The sequence below is a fragment of the Myotis daubentonii genome, chromosome 6, assembly GCF_963259705.1.
Source record: "Myotis daubentonii chromosome 6, mMyoDau2.1, whole genome shotgun sequence".
Classification (NCBI taxonomy): Eukaryota; Metazoa; Chordata; class Mammalia; order Chiroptera; family Vespertilionidae; genus Myotis; species Myotis daubentonii.
In genome coordinates, this window is record NC_081845.1 from 92,038,934 (window position 1) to 92,054,595 (window position 15,662).

A 15,662-nucleotide genomic window follows, 5' to 3' on the forward strand; every position below is an offset into this window, starting at 1 on the left:
ACCCGATCAAGCCAGTCTCCCCAGCTGCCCCCTGGCCCCCCTCACACCCCAGCTGTGCCTCCGGGGCATCCAGAGGTTGATGCCTCGGGGCAGAGGGCTGCACCAGGGGGCCCCTGGCCTTGGGGCAGGGGCAGGATCCCGAATGCGAGCCCTTAGGGGCAGATCTTGTGGAAAGGGCTGGGGCTCAGGGAAAAGGGGGGGGGGTGGCTATCAGGGACCATGAGGACATTGCTCTTCCCAGGAATCCATTCTTCTCGGAGGAAACGCCAAGCCTGCAAACAGCTACGTGAGCGCGGAACAGGGGACGGCTTTAACGAGCAGAGGACTTTGTCATTACGGGCCATGGCGGTTAGGAATCAGCACCACAGCAACACCCTTGAACAGTTTCTTCCCCCCCCGAACATGCATTTTTATTTCTGACTATATAGGAACACCCAGTCACCGTAGAAGACCCAAAAAGACAAACGCGTATAAAAGGAAGATACCGCCCCCACATGCACCCTATAATTTTACTGCCCAGAGGTGGGTGGCTAATATTGTGGTGTATTTTCCTTAAGCGGTTTCTCTAGACCCGTGGCGGCAAACTGCGGCTCGCGAGCCACATGCGGCTCTTTGGCCCCTTGAGTGTGGCTCTTCCTAAGCCTGAGGAGCACCCTAATTAAGTTAATAACAATGTACCTACCTATCTAGTTTAAGTTTAAAAAATTTGGCTCTCAAAAGAAATTTCAGTCGTTGTACTGTAGCTATTTGGCTCTGTTGGCTAATGAGTTTGCCGACCACTGGCCTAGACTTTTCCTTTCTTTAAAGAGTCGCCCACCCCAAGGTTATTTGCTCAGCAAAGTCCTCCTTCCGGGAGCTGGAGCGAAGGGCAGCGCTAGTGCAGCCCCGGCCCTGGGATCCGAGCCCTGGCCCGGGAGGATTCTCTGGATCGTCCGAGCTGGGCCTCCGATGCTGCTGTCCAGGCAGGCGGGACCGGGAGCCGGGGGGGGGGGGGGCGTCCCCCCGCCAGGCCAGCCGGTCAGGAGCAGCAGCCAGCTTTCTTCGGCGGCCTCTGCGGGGCCACCTCCACCAGTGAGCCCTTCAGGAGGTCTTCTTGCCTCTTGAGCGACCTGCACGACCACCCCCAGCGTCAGTCCTCTCTCTCAGCTCCCGGGGCCGCAGGGAGGGACCCGTGGGTGCAGCTGGGGGACCGGGGAGCTGGGCCCCTGAGCTGCCTCTCTCCTCCCGGCTCTGCCCCTGCCCTACATGCCACAGGCACCGGAAACACGGGGCCATGGAGACGGTGGGTTCCGTCCCTTTTCTGGCGTTCTTTCCAGCCTGCTACGTGCCGGGCTCTGTGCCAGGGACTCCGACTGTGACAGTGACGCCAGCGTGTCCTGGCCTTGGGTAGTGAGGGAGGCGGAGGAGACCCGTGGATCAGGACCCGGATAGCGAAGCGCCCAGGGGGACTTCACAGCAGGTCCTGGGGGATTAGGGAGGAAGGAGGCAGTGTCCGGCTGAGACGCAGCAGTGGACAAAGGTTTGCCAGCAGAAAAGGGGTAGAATCCGGGGAGAGGGCGAAGGCTCCGTGTTAAGAGAGAACTTCGGGGTTGAGAAAGCAAAAAATGCCCATTCGTGTTCATTCACTCATTCATTCATTCATAATATGTTTACGGCCGATCAATGATTCTCTCTCATCATTGATGTTTCTGTCTCTCTCTCCCTCTCCCTTCCTCTCTGAAACCAATAAAAATATATTTTAAAAACTACAACACACAATATATTTGCTATGTGCTGGGCCCTTTGCTAAATCCCAGAGCTGAGGACGGAATGGCCAGAGGAAGCCTCAGAGGCAGCCAGGCTCGGGTTCTGTGGGCCTGGACTCAACGGGCTGCCATCCGAGAGCAAAGGGAAGCCATGGCGCGTTTCTGGCCGGAGGGCATCAGGCTGCCCGGGTTACAGATTAGCAAGTCGCTGTAGTCACTTTGTCAGAGAAGGGGCTTAGAGGTCATCTGGTCTGATACTCCTGCCGCTGATTCCTTCACTCATTTATCGAGCACCCAGCATTTGCCAGGTCCCAGGTGTGGGGGGAGGGGCTAAACAAATAGACAGAGCCATGGCCTCCAGGACCTATCGCCTGGGGCGGGAGGAGGCAGCGGGGCAAGGAGAAAACAGACAAATGCACGTGTAATTCTAATTTGTCCCCAAGGGCTTCGAAGGACAGAGACCTGAGTCCAGCATAGTGGTGGGAGGGGGCGGTCAGGGAGGGCCCCCTGAGGGGCTGAAGCTGTGTGTGTGTGTGTGTGTCTGTGTGTGTGTGTGTCTGTGTCTGTGTGTCTCTCTGTGTGTGTGTATATGTGTGTGTGTCTGTGTGTGTATGTGTGTGTCTCTGTGTGTGTATATGTGTGTGTGTCTCTGTGTGTGTCTGTGTGTGTATATGTGTGTGTGTCTGTGTGTCTGTGTGTGTATGTGTGTGTGTGTCTCTCTGTGTGTATATATGTGTGTATGTGTGTGTATATGTGTATATGTGTATGTGTGTGTCTCTGTGTATATGTGTGTGTATGTGTGTGTATATGTGTGTATGTGTGTGTATATGTGTATGTGTGTGTCTGTGTGTGTCTGTGTGTATATGTGTGTGTCTGTGTGTGTCTCTCTGTGTGTGTATGTGTATATGTGTATGTGTGTGTCTGTGTGTGTCTGTGTGTATATGCGTGTGTATGTGTGTGTGTCTCTGTGTGTATGTGTATATGTGTGTGTGTGTGTGTGTGTGTGTGCAGGGAGATGGCCCTGGAGACAATGCAGGATGCGTGAGGCATTGTATTCTAAATCCAGTGGGAGTCACTAGAAGGTTGGGAACACCTTGCCAATGAGTAAACTGAGGCTCAGAGACCAGATGTGGCTCTGGGAGGTGAAGCAGCTAGTGGGCTGGTAGCGCTGGCAGCTCTGCACACAGCGCTCTCTCCACACTGGGGAGCCCTGTGGTTTCCGAGGTGCTTCCCGCCCAAGCTGGCTGAGGGCTGCCCAGGGTTCAGGGTGGGAATCGGGGGCACTCACCTGGCCAGGTTCACCATGGGCTCCAGGATGTTGTGACCCAGGGCCGCGCTGCATTCTCCAAAGGAGAGCCCCAGCTCCTGCAGGCCAGACAGACGGGTGTGGGTGCCCTGGCGGAGACCACTGGAGTCCAGGAGGCAGCCCACCCCCAACAGCCTGGCCCCAGGCAGAGTCCCGCCCAGTCGGTCCCTAGGCCAACCACAGAGGGCGAGGCAGCCCCATCTCCGTGTCTCCAAGGTCCCCAGCCTCGCCCCCCTGCCCACTGCCCCTTCCCCCCTGGCTGGGCAGGTGTCAGTGACACCCTGGAAACAGCCTACAGCCTATGTCCTGACTTGGAGAAATGTCTGTGATGTTTTTAAATGGTTAGTTATGTTGTTTATTTCAATAATATTTAATTGGGGGAAATATTAGAAAAGACAGCATAAAAAAGTACAAAATATAAACCACTCCTGTTGGCATAGACACTGAGTGGCCAGATTATTATGACCACCTGACGTTTGTAGGCAAATTAGCTATAATTTCGCGCGGAAGTTGCTAGAGGGCCAGATCATTACAAACGTCTGAATAGCACAACATAATAAGTATCCTTGCTGACCAAGTTCATCCTATCATGTTGATGGCGTATCCCAATGGAGATGGCTTCTTCCAACAAGACAATGTGCCATGCCACAGTGCTCTTATTGTGCAGGAGTGGTTTCAAGAACATGAGGGAGACTTTACCTTGCTTAGGTGGCCCCCACAATCACCAGATCGCAATCCAATTGAGCATTTGCGGGACAAAGTTAAAAGCCATCAGGCAGCTGGTTCCACAACCATCAAATCTCCCAGAACTGGACAGTGCTATTCATCAGGCATGGTGTCAGATTCCTCGCATCACCTTTCAACATCTCGTGGAGTCAATGCCAAGAAGAATCACCGCAGTATTGAAGAAGAAAGGTGGCCCAACGAAGTACTGATGGGGTGGTCATAATAATCTGGCCACTCAGTGTATATTTCCATTCTGTTTTATATAACCCTTTTATTGGGGTGGGGGCTAAATGTCATTATACCATCAGATTAAGCCAACGAAACTGCTGTCTTGTAGGCTCCAAACAGTCAGATATCAGCAATCTCATAGGGGTCGACCCAACCTGTACCCAGATTTGCAGCTGCTGTTCTGACGTCACATTATGGTGGAAGCACTTCTTCCACACCCTTCACTATTGTCCCCGGGGCAGGGCTCCTGACGGCAAATGCTAGCCTCTCACAGGAACTCCACAGCTTAACTACCGGCTGCTGCCCGGTGCTTTTCCTTGTAAATACCACTGTGAAGACCATCCTCCCGTAAGCATGTCTGATTACACCTTGCACATGGGGGGCCATCTCATTCTTCTCCAGGGGTTGTTATTTCTGTTAGGGTAAATTGCTAGAGGAGGAATTACTGTGTCAGAGAGATGAGCTACTACTTTTAGTTAAGAGAAAAACATTCCCACCCGCAGGCGCCACAGCGATGAGCTCAGGAGCAGGAGGGACGGGAGACGCAGTGTGAGAATGCTGGCAGGGGTGGGGCAGAGGTGGGGCAAGGAGTGGCTTGTTTTTATTTTTTTTATGTTTTCGTTATTATTCTCCAGATTTTCTGGAACCTAGTCAACTTCTATTCATAAATAAATAGTAACCACTGTCTGGTGGTGGGGCTTTTGATGTTAATCTTCCTGGGGAAGAATTTGAGTCTTAAAATAGAATAAATTAGAAGGAACGTTATGTTAATTAGAGACCAGAGATAAAATTAAGATTTGATCGGGAATTTTAAGTGAAGCTTTTAAAACCTTTTTTACTCTGAAGCTATTTTTTACGTAGGTCAGGGCATTGGGTGTGGATCTGCTAATTCAGCAGTGAGGTTCCATGCCGTGCCCACCATTACTCGCGTTTGGGTCTAAGGCTGGGCTGGGTGGGAGGCAGAGGTGGCCAGGCTGCTGTCCACTCTGACCTGGCCTTTGGCCGGGCAGGGGCAGAAATGATCAATGGGCCCTTCTCTCTAAAAAAATATTTTTTTTATTAATTTCAGAGAGGAAGGAAGAGAGAGAGAGAGAGAGAGAGAGAGAGAGAGAGAGAGAGAGAGAGAGAGAAACATCAATGATGAGAGAGAATCATTGACTGGCTGCCTCCTGCATGCTCCACACTGGGGATCAAGCCTGCAACCCCAGCATGTGCCTTGACCGGGAATCAAACCGTGACCTCCTGGTTCATAGGTCGATGATCAACCACTGAGCCACGCCAGCCGGGCAATGGGGCCTTCTTGGATGCCCAGGCCAGGGTGACCTACTCACCGTCCTCCAGGGAGGGGTCTGCCCGGTCCAGGCTGGGGAGAGACCGACACTCAGGGGCTCACCTGGGCCAGTTGCTGCCCAGCCTCGGTGGACACCTGCCGCTCCTCGTCACAGTCCATCTTGTTTCCCAGGAGAAGAACGACCACTCCAACACCCGCCGCGTCCTGCACACAGAGCACATTCCCTCAGACACACATGTTGAGCGCCTGCTGTGTGCCAGGCCCTGGGTGGACGTGGCCCTGACCTCCGGGAAGCTGGCAGCATGCCTCTTCCCGGCACAGACACCTACCTTTCCCTGTCACCCTCACTCCACAACTTTCCCACCTAGGCAATTCCCCTCCATCTGCAGTGAGGCTGCCCCTCCTATCTGCCTGCAAACATGTCACCCATTTTCCAGGGCCAACCTCAAAGCTCCCTCCCCCAGGCAGCCTTCATGGATTGATCCTACCCATGCCCCTCTCTTCCTGCCTGTGCTCAACAGCCCAGTGCTCACTTACACAGGGTGTCTTGGTTCTTTTCCTAATTGTTTCATGGATAATAATAACAACAGATTTTATTTACGGAGTGCTTACTATCTGCCAGGTGCTGTGCTGAACGCGATGATGTCAGTTAACCCTCACAAGTCTATGAGAGAAGCCGGGAAAGTGAAGTTCAGAGAGGCTGTCACTGAGTTGGGGTGGGATCGTTGGGTCCGGTCTGACCCCAGAGCCCAGCTGCCTTTGTTTCTGACCTTATCTTACTTCTTTTGCATCTCTTCAACTAGAAACTCCTAGAAAGAAGGCTACATGTCTTCCTTCATATCCCTCTGTTGTGCTGGCACATACTGCAAAATTTCAGCATATATGTATGAATTAAGTACATGGGGGAGAGAACTAGAGATGTGTGGACAGAGGAAGTACCGCCTAAAGTGGTGCGAGAATTGCATCATCCCCAGGGGTTAAGGAGACCCCGCAGAGCTGCGGTCTGTAAGAAAGAAATGTTCTAGGACAGAGGAAGAAGTTCGTTTTGGAAGCTGTACTGTGGGTTGTGGCTCCCTGATGCGACTCCCAGGCCACCCAGTCACATGCCCTCCGTGGGCTGCATCACCTGCATGTCTATTGTAGCAACTGTAATCCCGGGAGAAAGGGAGAGTGGGCAGGATACACGTTCCCTCTTGACTCCAGAAACTGGGGCCAGCCTCCGCCACCACCTGCTCACCTGGAGACAGTCCAGCCAGTAGCGCACGTGGGCAAAGCTCTCCTGGGATGTGACGTCATACATGAGCACCACACCATCAGCCTTCCGGAGCAGCTGCCGCGTCATGCTGTGGTACCTGCCCGGGAGTCTGCGTGAGGCCAGGCCTGCTGGGCTGACCCCGGCCCCGGCCCCTCTAGGCCTCAGCCACTCCATCGGCAACGAGGGAGAATTAACGTTCCCGCTTCTCATTGCTTCCCACCAGAGTGTGCACATGCTGGCTTCTCACACTGTGGTTACTGTGCATAGTTAACAGTTCTCATGGCTCAAGTTCAAAAGGTACCAAAGGGCACCCCGTGAGAGGTCTCCCACCCCCACTCTGCAGCCACCCGGTCCCCCTCTCCAGAGGCAGCCAGGGTCACCAGCTTCTTAAATATTTTCCCAGAGGCACTTTATGCATATTCATAAATATACATGCATGACACATACCTGTGCACACGCACACGCACCTGCCCTTTGCCCTTGTTAACACGGTACAGTGTGAAACACTCACATACTGTACTCATTCATATTCAGAACCCCTGCCTGGTTTTTCTAGTCAAGAGAAGGGTTGGAGGTGTTCCCCTTGTGGCCACAGTGAGGGCCCTGGGCCTTTCTGTGGCTTCATAATATTCTATCATGTGGATAGACCCCAGCCTGTCTCGCTGGCCACCACCCATGGCATTTGGGTTGTGTCCAGTGCTTTGCAATATAAACGCTGCTGTGAACAGCCTCGGTCCCTTTGATACCGTCATGTGAGTTACCGGAAGCATGAGTTTCCAGACGTGAAACCGCTGGGCAGAGAGAAGTGCTTTAAAGTCTGATCACTGTGGCCCAACCGGCAAGTGGACGGCCAGTGTTTGCAGGATAGCGGTCGGGCGCTGGCCCTGAGGGCCGAGCTGGGGTCATCCTCACAGAAGCCTGGCCAGGCCCAGCGGCCTCTGGGCCACCCCGTCTTCTCCACTGGGCCTTTGCTCTCCTCCCCGACCTCCTGACTCCCCCGGGGGTGATGTCTCTTTTGCACTGGGCGGCCTCTTGCCCACCTTGGCCTCCTCTGGGCGGGGCTGCCTCCACCCGGCACCCAGGCTCCGCACAGGTCTCCGTGGAGACAGGGCCCTACCTCTCCTGGCCAGCCGTGTCCCAGAGCTGCAGCGCATAGTACTTGTTGTCCACCAGCAGGTTTTTGACCCGAAAATCCACTCCTAGGGCACAGAGAGGGTGAGGCCTATCTCCAGTCACCACCCAGCACGTCTAGCCAAGGCCGGCCCAAGTGCCCAACCTCGGCCTCAGGGGACGGGAACCTGCGGCTGCTGGCCTTCCCTCTGCTCCCCAAATCCCATCCACACTCAAGGGCCCAGGTCTCCCAAGAAGCCTTCCCCGACCCCCAGCCACGGGCTCACTGCCCCCGCCGCTCTCCGTGCCCACGTAGGGAACCTTGCGTTGTTTTGACCTCTGTGAACACAGTGATGTGTGTTCCTTAGTCCACTCAGGAAAACCTGCTTCATTGTTTTATTTTATAATTCTCGTTTCATATCCCAGTTACGGCCTGCATCCTCCCTTCGACCAGACAGCCAGGGGCGCGGAAGGAGCGCTGACTTCAGAGGTGACGGATGGGCTGTGAGTTGTCTGCCCTCTGCCGCTGTACCTGCTGTGTGACCTGAAGCAAGTCACCCGGCCTCTCTGAGCCTCCCTCCTCATCGCACCGCACAGGGCGGCTGGGAGGAGTCAGTGACTTATGTCCAAGGTTTAGCCCAGATTCTGGGAGGGGGAGGTGCCTGAGAGGTGGTAATTGTTATCATTATTCATTCTCATCTCTCTGACCCCAGCCCGTTGGATTTTACAGCCCCACCCCTGCCTGGCTTCAGACCCTTTTTGGAAATATGGAGGTAAGTGAAATCTCGGGGAAGTTTGGAGTCTTTGGGGTACAACTTCCTGCCAACCCCTACTTCCCAAAGGAAAGCAGGTGTGTGTGGGGGTGATGGAGAGGGCTTCTTTTTATTTATTTATTTATTTATTTATTTGTTAATCCTCACCTGATGATATTTTTTCCATTGATTTTTAGAGAGAGTGGAAGGGAAGGGGAGAGACAGAGAGAGAGAGAGAGAGAAACATCGATGTGAGAGAGACACATCGAGTAGCTGCCTCCCGCATGCACCCCGACCAGGGTCGGGGATCAAGGCTACAACCGAGGTATGTGCCCTTGACCAGAATCAAACAGGACCCTTCCGTCCATGGGCTGACGCTCTATCCCTGAGTCAAACCGGCTAAGGCATCAATCTGTGTTTTCTTGACGGAATTTTCTGGAAGCCTCTTACTACATGATAATGAGGGGAGAATCGGTTATTACGGGGGAGGCGGCTGTTGTAAGATGCCTGGTGCATTGGAGGTGCCCTTGGCTTAGGAGGTCACTAAGGGTGGCCCTGCAGGCCTGCGACCCTGCTCAACCCCAGGCCGGACCTGCCATGGGTCCCCTTCCCCAGGACGCTGCAGCGTTAACTGGCTCCCAGGTGAGGATCCTTAAGCAGAGAAAAGCCTGAGACCCTGTCCTGGGGCCTCTCTTGGACATGGGCTGTCATTATCCACACGGTCCCAGTCACGTGCACCCTGACAGACAAAGATCGGCTCACTCCCTCTTTGTCCCGAGTGGTCATAACGCTGGCCTTCCGTGGGCCGACACAGCACCCAGTGCCACACATCCCGGTCCTAGGGCAGTGGTTCTCAACCTTCTGGCCCTTTCAATACAGTTCCTCATGTTGTGACCCAACCATAAAATTATTTTCGCTGCTACTTCATCACTGTAATGTTGCTACTGTTAGGAATCGTCATGTAAATATCTGATATGCAGGATGGTCTTCGGCGACCCCTGTGAAAGGGGCGTTTGACTGCCAAAGGGGTCGCGACCCACAGGTTGAGAACCGCTGTTCTAGGGAGAGGAAGCTTTGTGCTCCGGGACATTTCATTGGCAGGAGCCACTGAGTGAGACATCATCTAATACTTATAATAATAACAATAACAATAATATTGATTAGCACGATGCGCCAGGTATTATTCTAACAGCTTGATGCGTACTAATGAGCTAATCCTTACAACCACGCTAGCAAGCCAGCACTCCCGCTGTCCCCATTGTGCAGGTGAGGGTTTGGGGCCTCAAGGGGCTCAAATCATTTGTCCAAGTTCATATGGTAGTAAGTGGCAGGATGAGACATGAACTCAGGCACCCAGCTTCCTAGCGTATCACACCCCACAAACACATTCTAGATAAAACATTCAACTTGCCCAAGGCAACTTCCCCCCAGAGCTGGGCTGGCTGGCAGGGGCTAGTCCTGACTACATCCAACCTGTGCGACCCTGCCGAGCCCTGCCTTCCCCCGCAGCCATGTGGGTGGGACTCGCTTGTTTTCACCATCAGTCAGCACTGGCACCTAAATTGCAGGGTGCTTTGTTGATGTGGCACATTATAAGCTAATCTGATCAATGCAGGAAAAGCAAATTACCTGTAATTAGAGATGATTAGTAAAATAGTAAGAGCATCCCATATAAAGTCTGTCTAGAGCAGGGCCTGGGCCAGGACAGACTGCAGTTTCCCCAGGGGTGCTCACTCCAGCCTGCTCGGGCTTGCTGGCCAGGGCCTGGGCCTCCCCCTCCCCCCCCCCCACCCCCAACCCCCCCTACCCCGCCAGGATAGGCGCTTACCCACAGTGGCTGTCAGCCCAGAGGCGAAGGTGTCCTGGTGCAGCAGGTGCAAGAAGGATGTTTTGCCCACGTTCGAGTCTCCCAGGAAGATGATGTGGTAGATGTAATCAGGGTCGGCTGGAGCCTCGCTGCCCGTGGGGCCCCCTGGGGAGGGGGTCAGCCCAGCCTCCCCGGAGTCTGTTCCTGTGTCTTCAGGCCTGTTCTCTGCCCGAGGCTCACGGGGTGGTGGGGGGCCTTGGTCTCCCTCCGCTTGAGCGGCTGTGGGTGGCGGCCTGGGTTGGGCTTCCAGCGTAGCCTCCGAGCTGGGCAGGGTGTTCGTGGGCGGCTGGGGCCCTGCCCCACCCCCAGGCTGAGGCCCCCGAGGGGGAGAGTCCCTTGGAGGGGATGGTCTTCCAGGAGCAGGGCCTTCTGCCTCAGCCTGAGCCTGCGCTGTGTCAGGTGGGAGAGGGGCGGGCAGGGAACGTCGCTGGGGGCGTTCTGAGGGCCCGGTCCTCAGGCCCCGAGCCTCAGGGGGCTGCTCTGAACTGAGGCCTGGCCTGCCCTGGCCCCCCTGCTTCCTCTCCTCCTCCCTGGGTTCCTCCTCCAGACTCTGCTGACGGAGGGCAGGCAGCCTGCTGAGCTGGACCTGATCAGGGGCTTCCCTTAGCCCCCCGGGACGGCCCTCCAGCACATCTGGGCCCAGCTCACCCTGCAGCGCCACTCCCTTTGTGGGGGCCTCAGCCACAGCCTCCAGATCCCCTGAGGACTCAGCCAGGGAAGCCTCAGCTACACCCTCCAGACCCTCTGAGGGCTCAGCCAGGGGAGCCTCAGGTACACCCTCCAGACCCTCTGAGGGCTCAGCCAGGGGAGCCTGAGCTACGGCCTCCAGACCCTCTGAGGGCTCAGCCAGGGGAGCCTGAGCTACGCCCTCCAGACCCTCTGAGGGCTCAGCCAGGGAAGCCTGAGTCACATCCTCCAGACCCCCTGAGGGCTCAGCCAGGGGAGCCTCAGCTACACCCTCCAGACCCTCTGAGGGCTCAGCCAGGGGAGCCTCAGCTACACCCTCCAGACCCTCTGAGGGCTCAGCCAGGGGAGCCTGAGCTACGGCCTCCAGACCCTCTGAGGGCTCAGCCAGGGGAGCCTCAGCTACACCCTCCAGACCCTCTGAGGGCTCAGCCAGGGGAGCCTGAGCTACGCCCTCCAGACCCTCTGAGGGCTCTGTCAGGGAAGCCTCACCTACACCCTCCAGACACTCTGAGGGCTCAGCCAGGGGAGCCTGACCCACACCCTCCAGACCCTCTGAGGGCTCAGCCAGGGGAGCCTGACCCACACCCTCCAGACCCTCTGAGGGCTCAGCCAGGGGAGCCTCAGCCACACCCTCCAGACCCTCTGAGGGCTCAGCCAGGGGAGCCTGAGCTACGCCCTCCAGACTCTCTGAGGGCTCAGCCAGGGGAGCCTGAGCTACGCCCTCCAGACCCTCTGAGGGCTCAGCCAGGGGAGCCTCAGTCACACCCTCCAGACCCCCTGAGGACTCAGCCAGGGGAGCCTGAGCTACGGCCTCCAGACCCTCTGAGGGCTCAGCCAGGGGAGCCTCAGCCACACCCTCCAGACCCTCTGAGGGCTCAGCCAGGGGAGCCTGAGCTACGCCCTCCAGACTCTCTGAGGGCTCAGCCAGGGGAGCCTCAGCCACACCCTCCAGACCCTCTGAGGGCTCAGCCAGGGGAGCCTCAGCTACACCCTCCAGACCCTCTGAGGGCTCAGCCAGGGGAGCCTCAGTCACACCCTCCAGACCCTCTGAGGACTCAGTCAGGGGAGCCTCAGTCACACCCTCCAGACCCTCTGAGGACTCAGCCAGGGGAGCCTGACCCACACCCTCCAGACCCTCTGAGGGCTCAGCCAGGGGAGCCTCAGTCACACCCTCCAGACCCTCTGAGGGCTCAGCCAGGGAAGCCTCAGGTACACCCTCCAGACCCTCTGAGGGCTCAGCCAGGGGAGCCTCAGGTAGACCCTCCAGACCCTCTGAGGGCTCAGCCAGGGGAGCCTCAGGTACACCCTCCAGACCCTCTGAGGGCTCAGCCAGCGGAGCCTCAGGTACACCCTCCAGACCCTCTGAGGGCTCAGCCAGGGAAGCCTCAGCTACACCCTCCAGACCCTCTGAGGACTCAGCCAGGGGAGCCTGACCCACACCCTCCAGACCCTCTGAGGGCTCAGCCAGCGGAGCCTCAGCCACACCCTCCAGACCCTCTGAGGACTCAGTCAGGGGAGCCTGACCCACACCCTCCAGACCCTCTGAGGGCTCAGCCAGGGGAGCCTGACCCACACTCTCCAGACCCTCTGAGGGCTCAGCCAGGGGAGCCTGAGCTACGGCCTCCAGACCCTCTGAGGGCTCAGCCAGGGGAATCTCAGGTACACCCTCCAGACCCTCTGAGGGCTCAGCCAGGGGAGCCTGAGCTACGCCCTCCAGACCCTCTGAGGGCTCAGCCAGCGGAGCCTCAGGTACACCCTCCAGACCCTCTGAGGGCTCAGCCAGGGAAGCCTCAGCTACACCCTCCAGACCCTCTGAGGACTCAGCCAGGGGAGCCTCAGTCACACCCTCCAGACCCTCTGAGGACTCAGTCAGGGGAGCCTCAGTCACACCCTCCAGACCCTCTGAGGACTCAGCCAGGGGAGCCTGACCCACACCCTCCAGACCCTCTGAGGGCTCAGCCAGGGGAGCCTCAGTCACACCCTCCAGACCCTCTGAGGGCTCAGCCAGGGAAGCCTCAGGTACACCCTCCAGACCCTCTGAGGGCTCAGCCAGGGGAGCCTCAGGTACACCCTCCAGACCCTCTGAGGGCTCAGCCAGGGGAGCCTCAGTTACACCCTCCAGACCCTCTGAGGACTCAGCCAGCGGAGCCTCAGGTACACCCTCCAGACCCTCTGAGGGCTCAGCCAGGGGAGCCTGACCCACACTCTCCAGACCCTCTGAGGGCTCAGCCAGGGGAGCCTGACCCACACCCTCCAGACCCTCTGAGGACTCAGCCAGGGGAGCCTGACCCACACTCTCCAGACCCTCTGAGGGCTCAGCCAGGGGAGCCTGAGCTACGGCCTCCAGACCCTCTGAGGGCTCAGCCAGGGGAATCTCAGGTACACCCTCCAGACCCTCTGAGGGCTCAGCCAGGGGAGCCTGAGCTACGCCCTCCAGACCCTCTGAGGACTCAGCCAGGGGAGCCTGAGCTACGGCCTCCAGACCCTCTGAGGGCTCAGCCAGGGGAGCCTCAGCTACGCCCTCCAGACCCTCTGAGGACTCAGTCAGGGGAGCCTCAGCCACACCCTCCAGACCCTCTGAGGGCTCAGCCAGGGGAGCCTCAGCTACACCCTCCAGACCCTCTGAGGGCTCAGCCAGGGGAGCCTCAGCTACGCCCTCCAGACCCTCTGAGGACTCAGTCAGGGGAGCCTCAGTCACACCCTCCAGACCCTCTGAGGGCTCAGCCAGGGGAGCCTCAGCTACGCCCTCCAGACCCTCTGAGGACTCAGCCAGGGGAGCCTTACCCACACCCTCCAGACCCTCTGAGGACTCAGCCAGGGGAGCCTCAGTCACAGCCTCCAGACCCTCTGAGGGCTCAGCCAGGGGAGCCTGACCTACACCCTCCAGACCCTCTGAGGACTCAGCCAGGGGAGCCTCAGGTACACCCTCCAGACCCTCTGAGGGCTCAGCCAGGGGAGCCTCAGGTACACCCTCCAGACCCTCTGAGGGCTCAGCCAGCGGAGCCTGACCTACACCCTCCAGACCCTCTGAGGGCTCAGCCAGGGGAGCCTCAGCTACACCCTCCAGACCCTCTGAGGGCTCAGCCAGGGGAGCCTCACCTACACCCTCCAGACCCTCTGAGGGCTCAGCCAGGGGAGCCTGACCTACACCCTCCAGACCCTCTGAGGACTCAGCCAGGGGAGCCTTACCCACAGCCTCCAGACCCTCTGAGGGCTCATCCAGGGGAGCCTCAACCACACCCTCCAGACCCTCTGAGGGCTCAGCCAGGGGAGCCTCAGTCACACCCTCCAGACCCTCTGAGGACTCAGCCAGGGGAGCCTTACCCACAGCCTCCAGACTTTGCGAGGGCTCAGCCAGCCCTGCTGGGAGGACTCTGGCTCCTCTGGGCTCCAGTCCCGGTGCGGAGCCCGCAGTATGAGGGCCCTGGTGGAAGGCCTCCCTCTGCCTGGGTGGCTTGGCTGGGACAGGCCCCGTCCAGGAGTCCCTATCTTCTGGTTCTGAGGTCTGGAAGTGTGTGCCGGGCCCAGCTGGGGACTGGGCAGGGGGAGAAGTCCCCTGGGGAGGGGGGCCAGCCCCCAGAGGAACAAGCACTTCGAGTGCAGCTGCCGCCAGGCCCCCTGACCCCCCAGCTGGAGCCGCGGGGAGAAATGACTCCCCAAAAAAGTGGGTCTCAGGGCCAGGCCCGGGCCCTCCCTGAGGGTGCGCGCTGCGACGCTCTGCGGGCCGCTCTGCACTGAGGTCCTGCCCACGTGGGTCCACTGCTCTCCCTTCCTCGGGCCTGGCAGTCACCCCGGGGGTGCTCCTTGGGGCCCCATTGGCATCTGAAGATGGCTCCCGACCAAACAGCAGATCGTGCTGCTCTGAGATGGAGATCTGCCTGACCACTCGGGGTGTCTGGGGGGCTGAGGGGGATGTGGGGGTCGCGGGCGGGCTCCACAGTAGCTGTGGGGTTCTGTGCCAGGGGCTGTTGAAGCTGCTGAGGAGCCGGTCCCAGTCGTCATTGTCCTCGAACAGTCCCGGCAGGGCCGCCTCCTCAAAGGAGACTGCCTGAGGGTCGGGAGCCTTGTCCTCACCTGCTCTGGGGACACTGGAAAGGGGTGGGAGCTCAGGTCAGGGAGGCAGGCAGACGCACACCAGTCCCGCCTGCAGCCCTCACACAGCTGACACCTCAGTTGCACACGAGACCGGTGAATGGGTGTGAATGTGCGTGTGTGTGCGTGTGTGTGCGCATGTGTGTGTGTAAGTGTGTGAATATGTGTCAGTGTGTGAGTGTGTATGAGTGTGTATGAGTGTGTGTGTGTTAATGTGTGTATGAGTGTGTGTGAGTGTGTGTGTGAGTGCGCGTGTGAGTGTGTGTGTGTGAGTGTGTGTGTGTGAGTGAGAGTGTGTGTGTGTGAGTGCGTGAGTGCATATGTGTGTATGTATGAGTGTATGAGTGTGTGTGTGTGTGTGAGTGTGTGAGTGCGCATGTGAGTGTGTGTGTGTGTGAGTGAGTGTGTGTGAGTGTGAGTGTGTGTGAGTGTGTGTGTCCAAATCCCAGGTGTGGCCTTGGGCACATGACTCTCGCTCTGCCCTTCAGTTTCCTTGTCTGGGAAATGGGCCTGACAGTGTCGTGGGGTCTATGAGGGGCCGTGTGTGCTGTGCTGACAGCTGGAGAACAGCCCCTCCCTCCTCCAGGAAGCCCCTGGTCCCCA

The 15,662-nt window shown here is 57.8% G+C and overlaps 1 protein-coding gene across 2 annotated transcripts in view; it reads right to left on the minus strand.

Annotated features, from left to right (window-relative positions):
* Window positions 1-435: 435 nt before the first annotated feature.
* The window catches only part of RAB44 (RAB44, member RAS oncogene family), a 29,830-nt gene continuing 14,603 nt past the window's right edge, over window positions 436-15,662 (minus strand). The window contains exons 8-14 of one of the 2 annotated variants that reach the window (XM_059701837.1): window positions 14,299-15,055; window positions 10,242-10,968; window positions 7,669-7,750; window positions 6,534-6,648; window positions 5,399-5,500; window positions 3,034-3,110; window positions 436-1,109 (exon numbers count right to left, since the gene is read on the minus strand). In XM_059701837.1, the coding sequence (XP_059557820.1) occupies window positions 1,019-1,109; window positions 3,034-3,110; window positions 5,399-5,500; window positions 6,534-6,648; window positions 7,669-7,750; window positions 10,242-10,968; window positions 14,299-15,055 (1,951 nt within the window). In that variant the 3' untranslated portion in view covers window positions 436-1,018. Of the gene's footprint in view, window positions 1,110-3,033; window positions 3,111-5,398; window positions 5,501-6,533; window positions 6,649-7,668; window positions 7,751-10,241; window positions 10,969-14,250; window positions 15,056-15,662 lie in introns of both variants that reach the window. The other variant, XM_059701838.1, reaches the window with a different exon arrangement.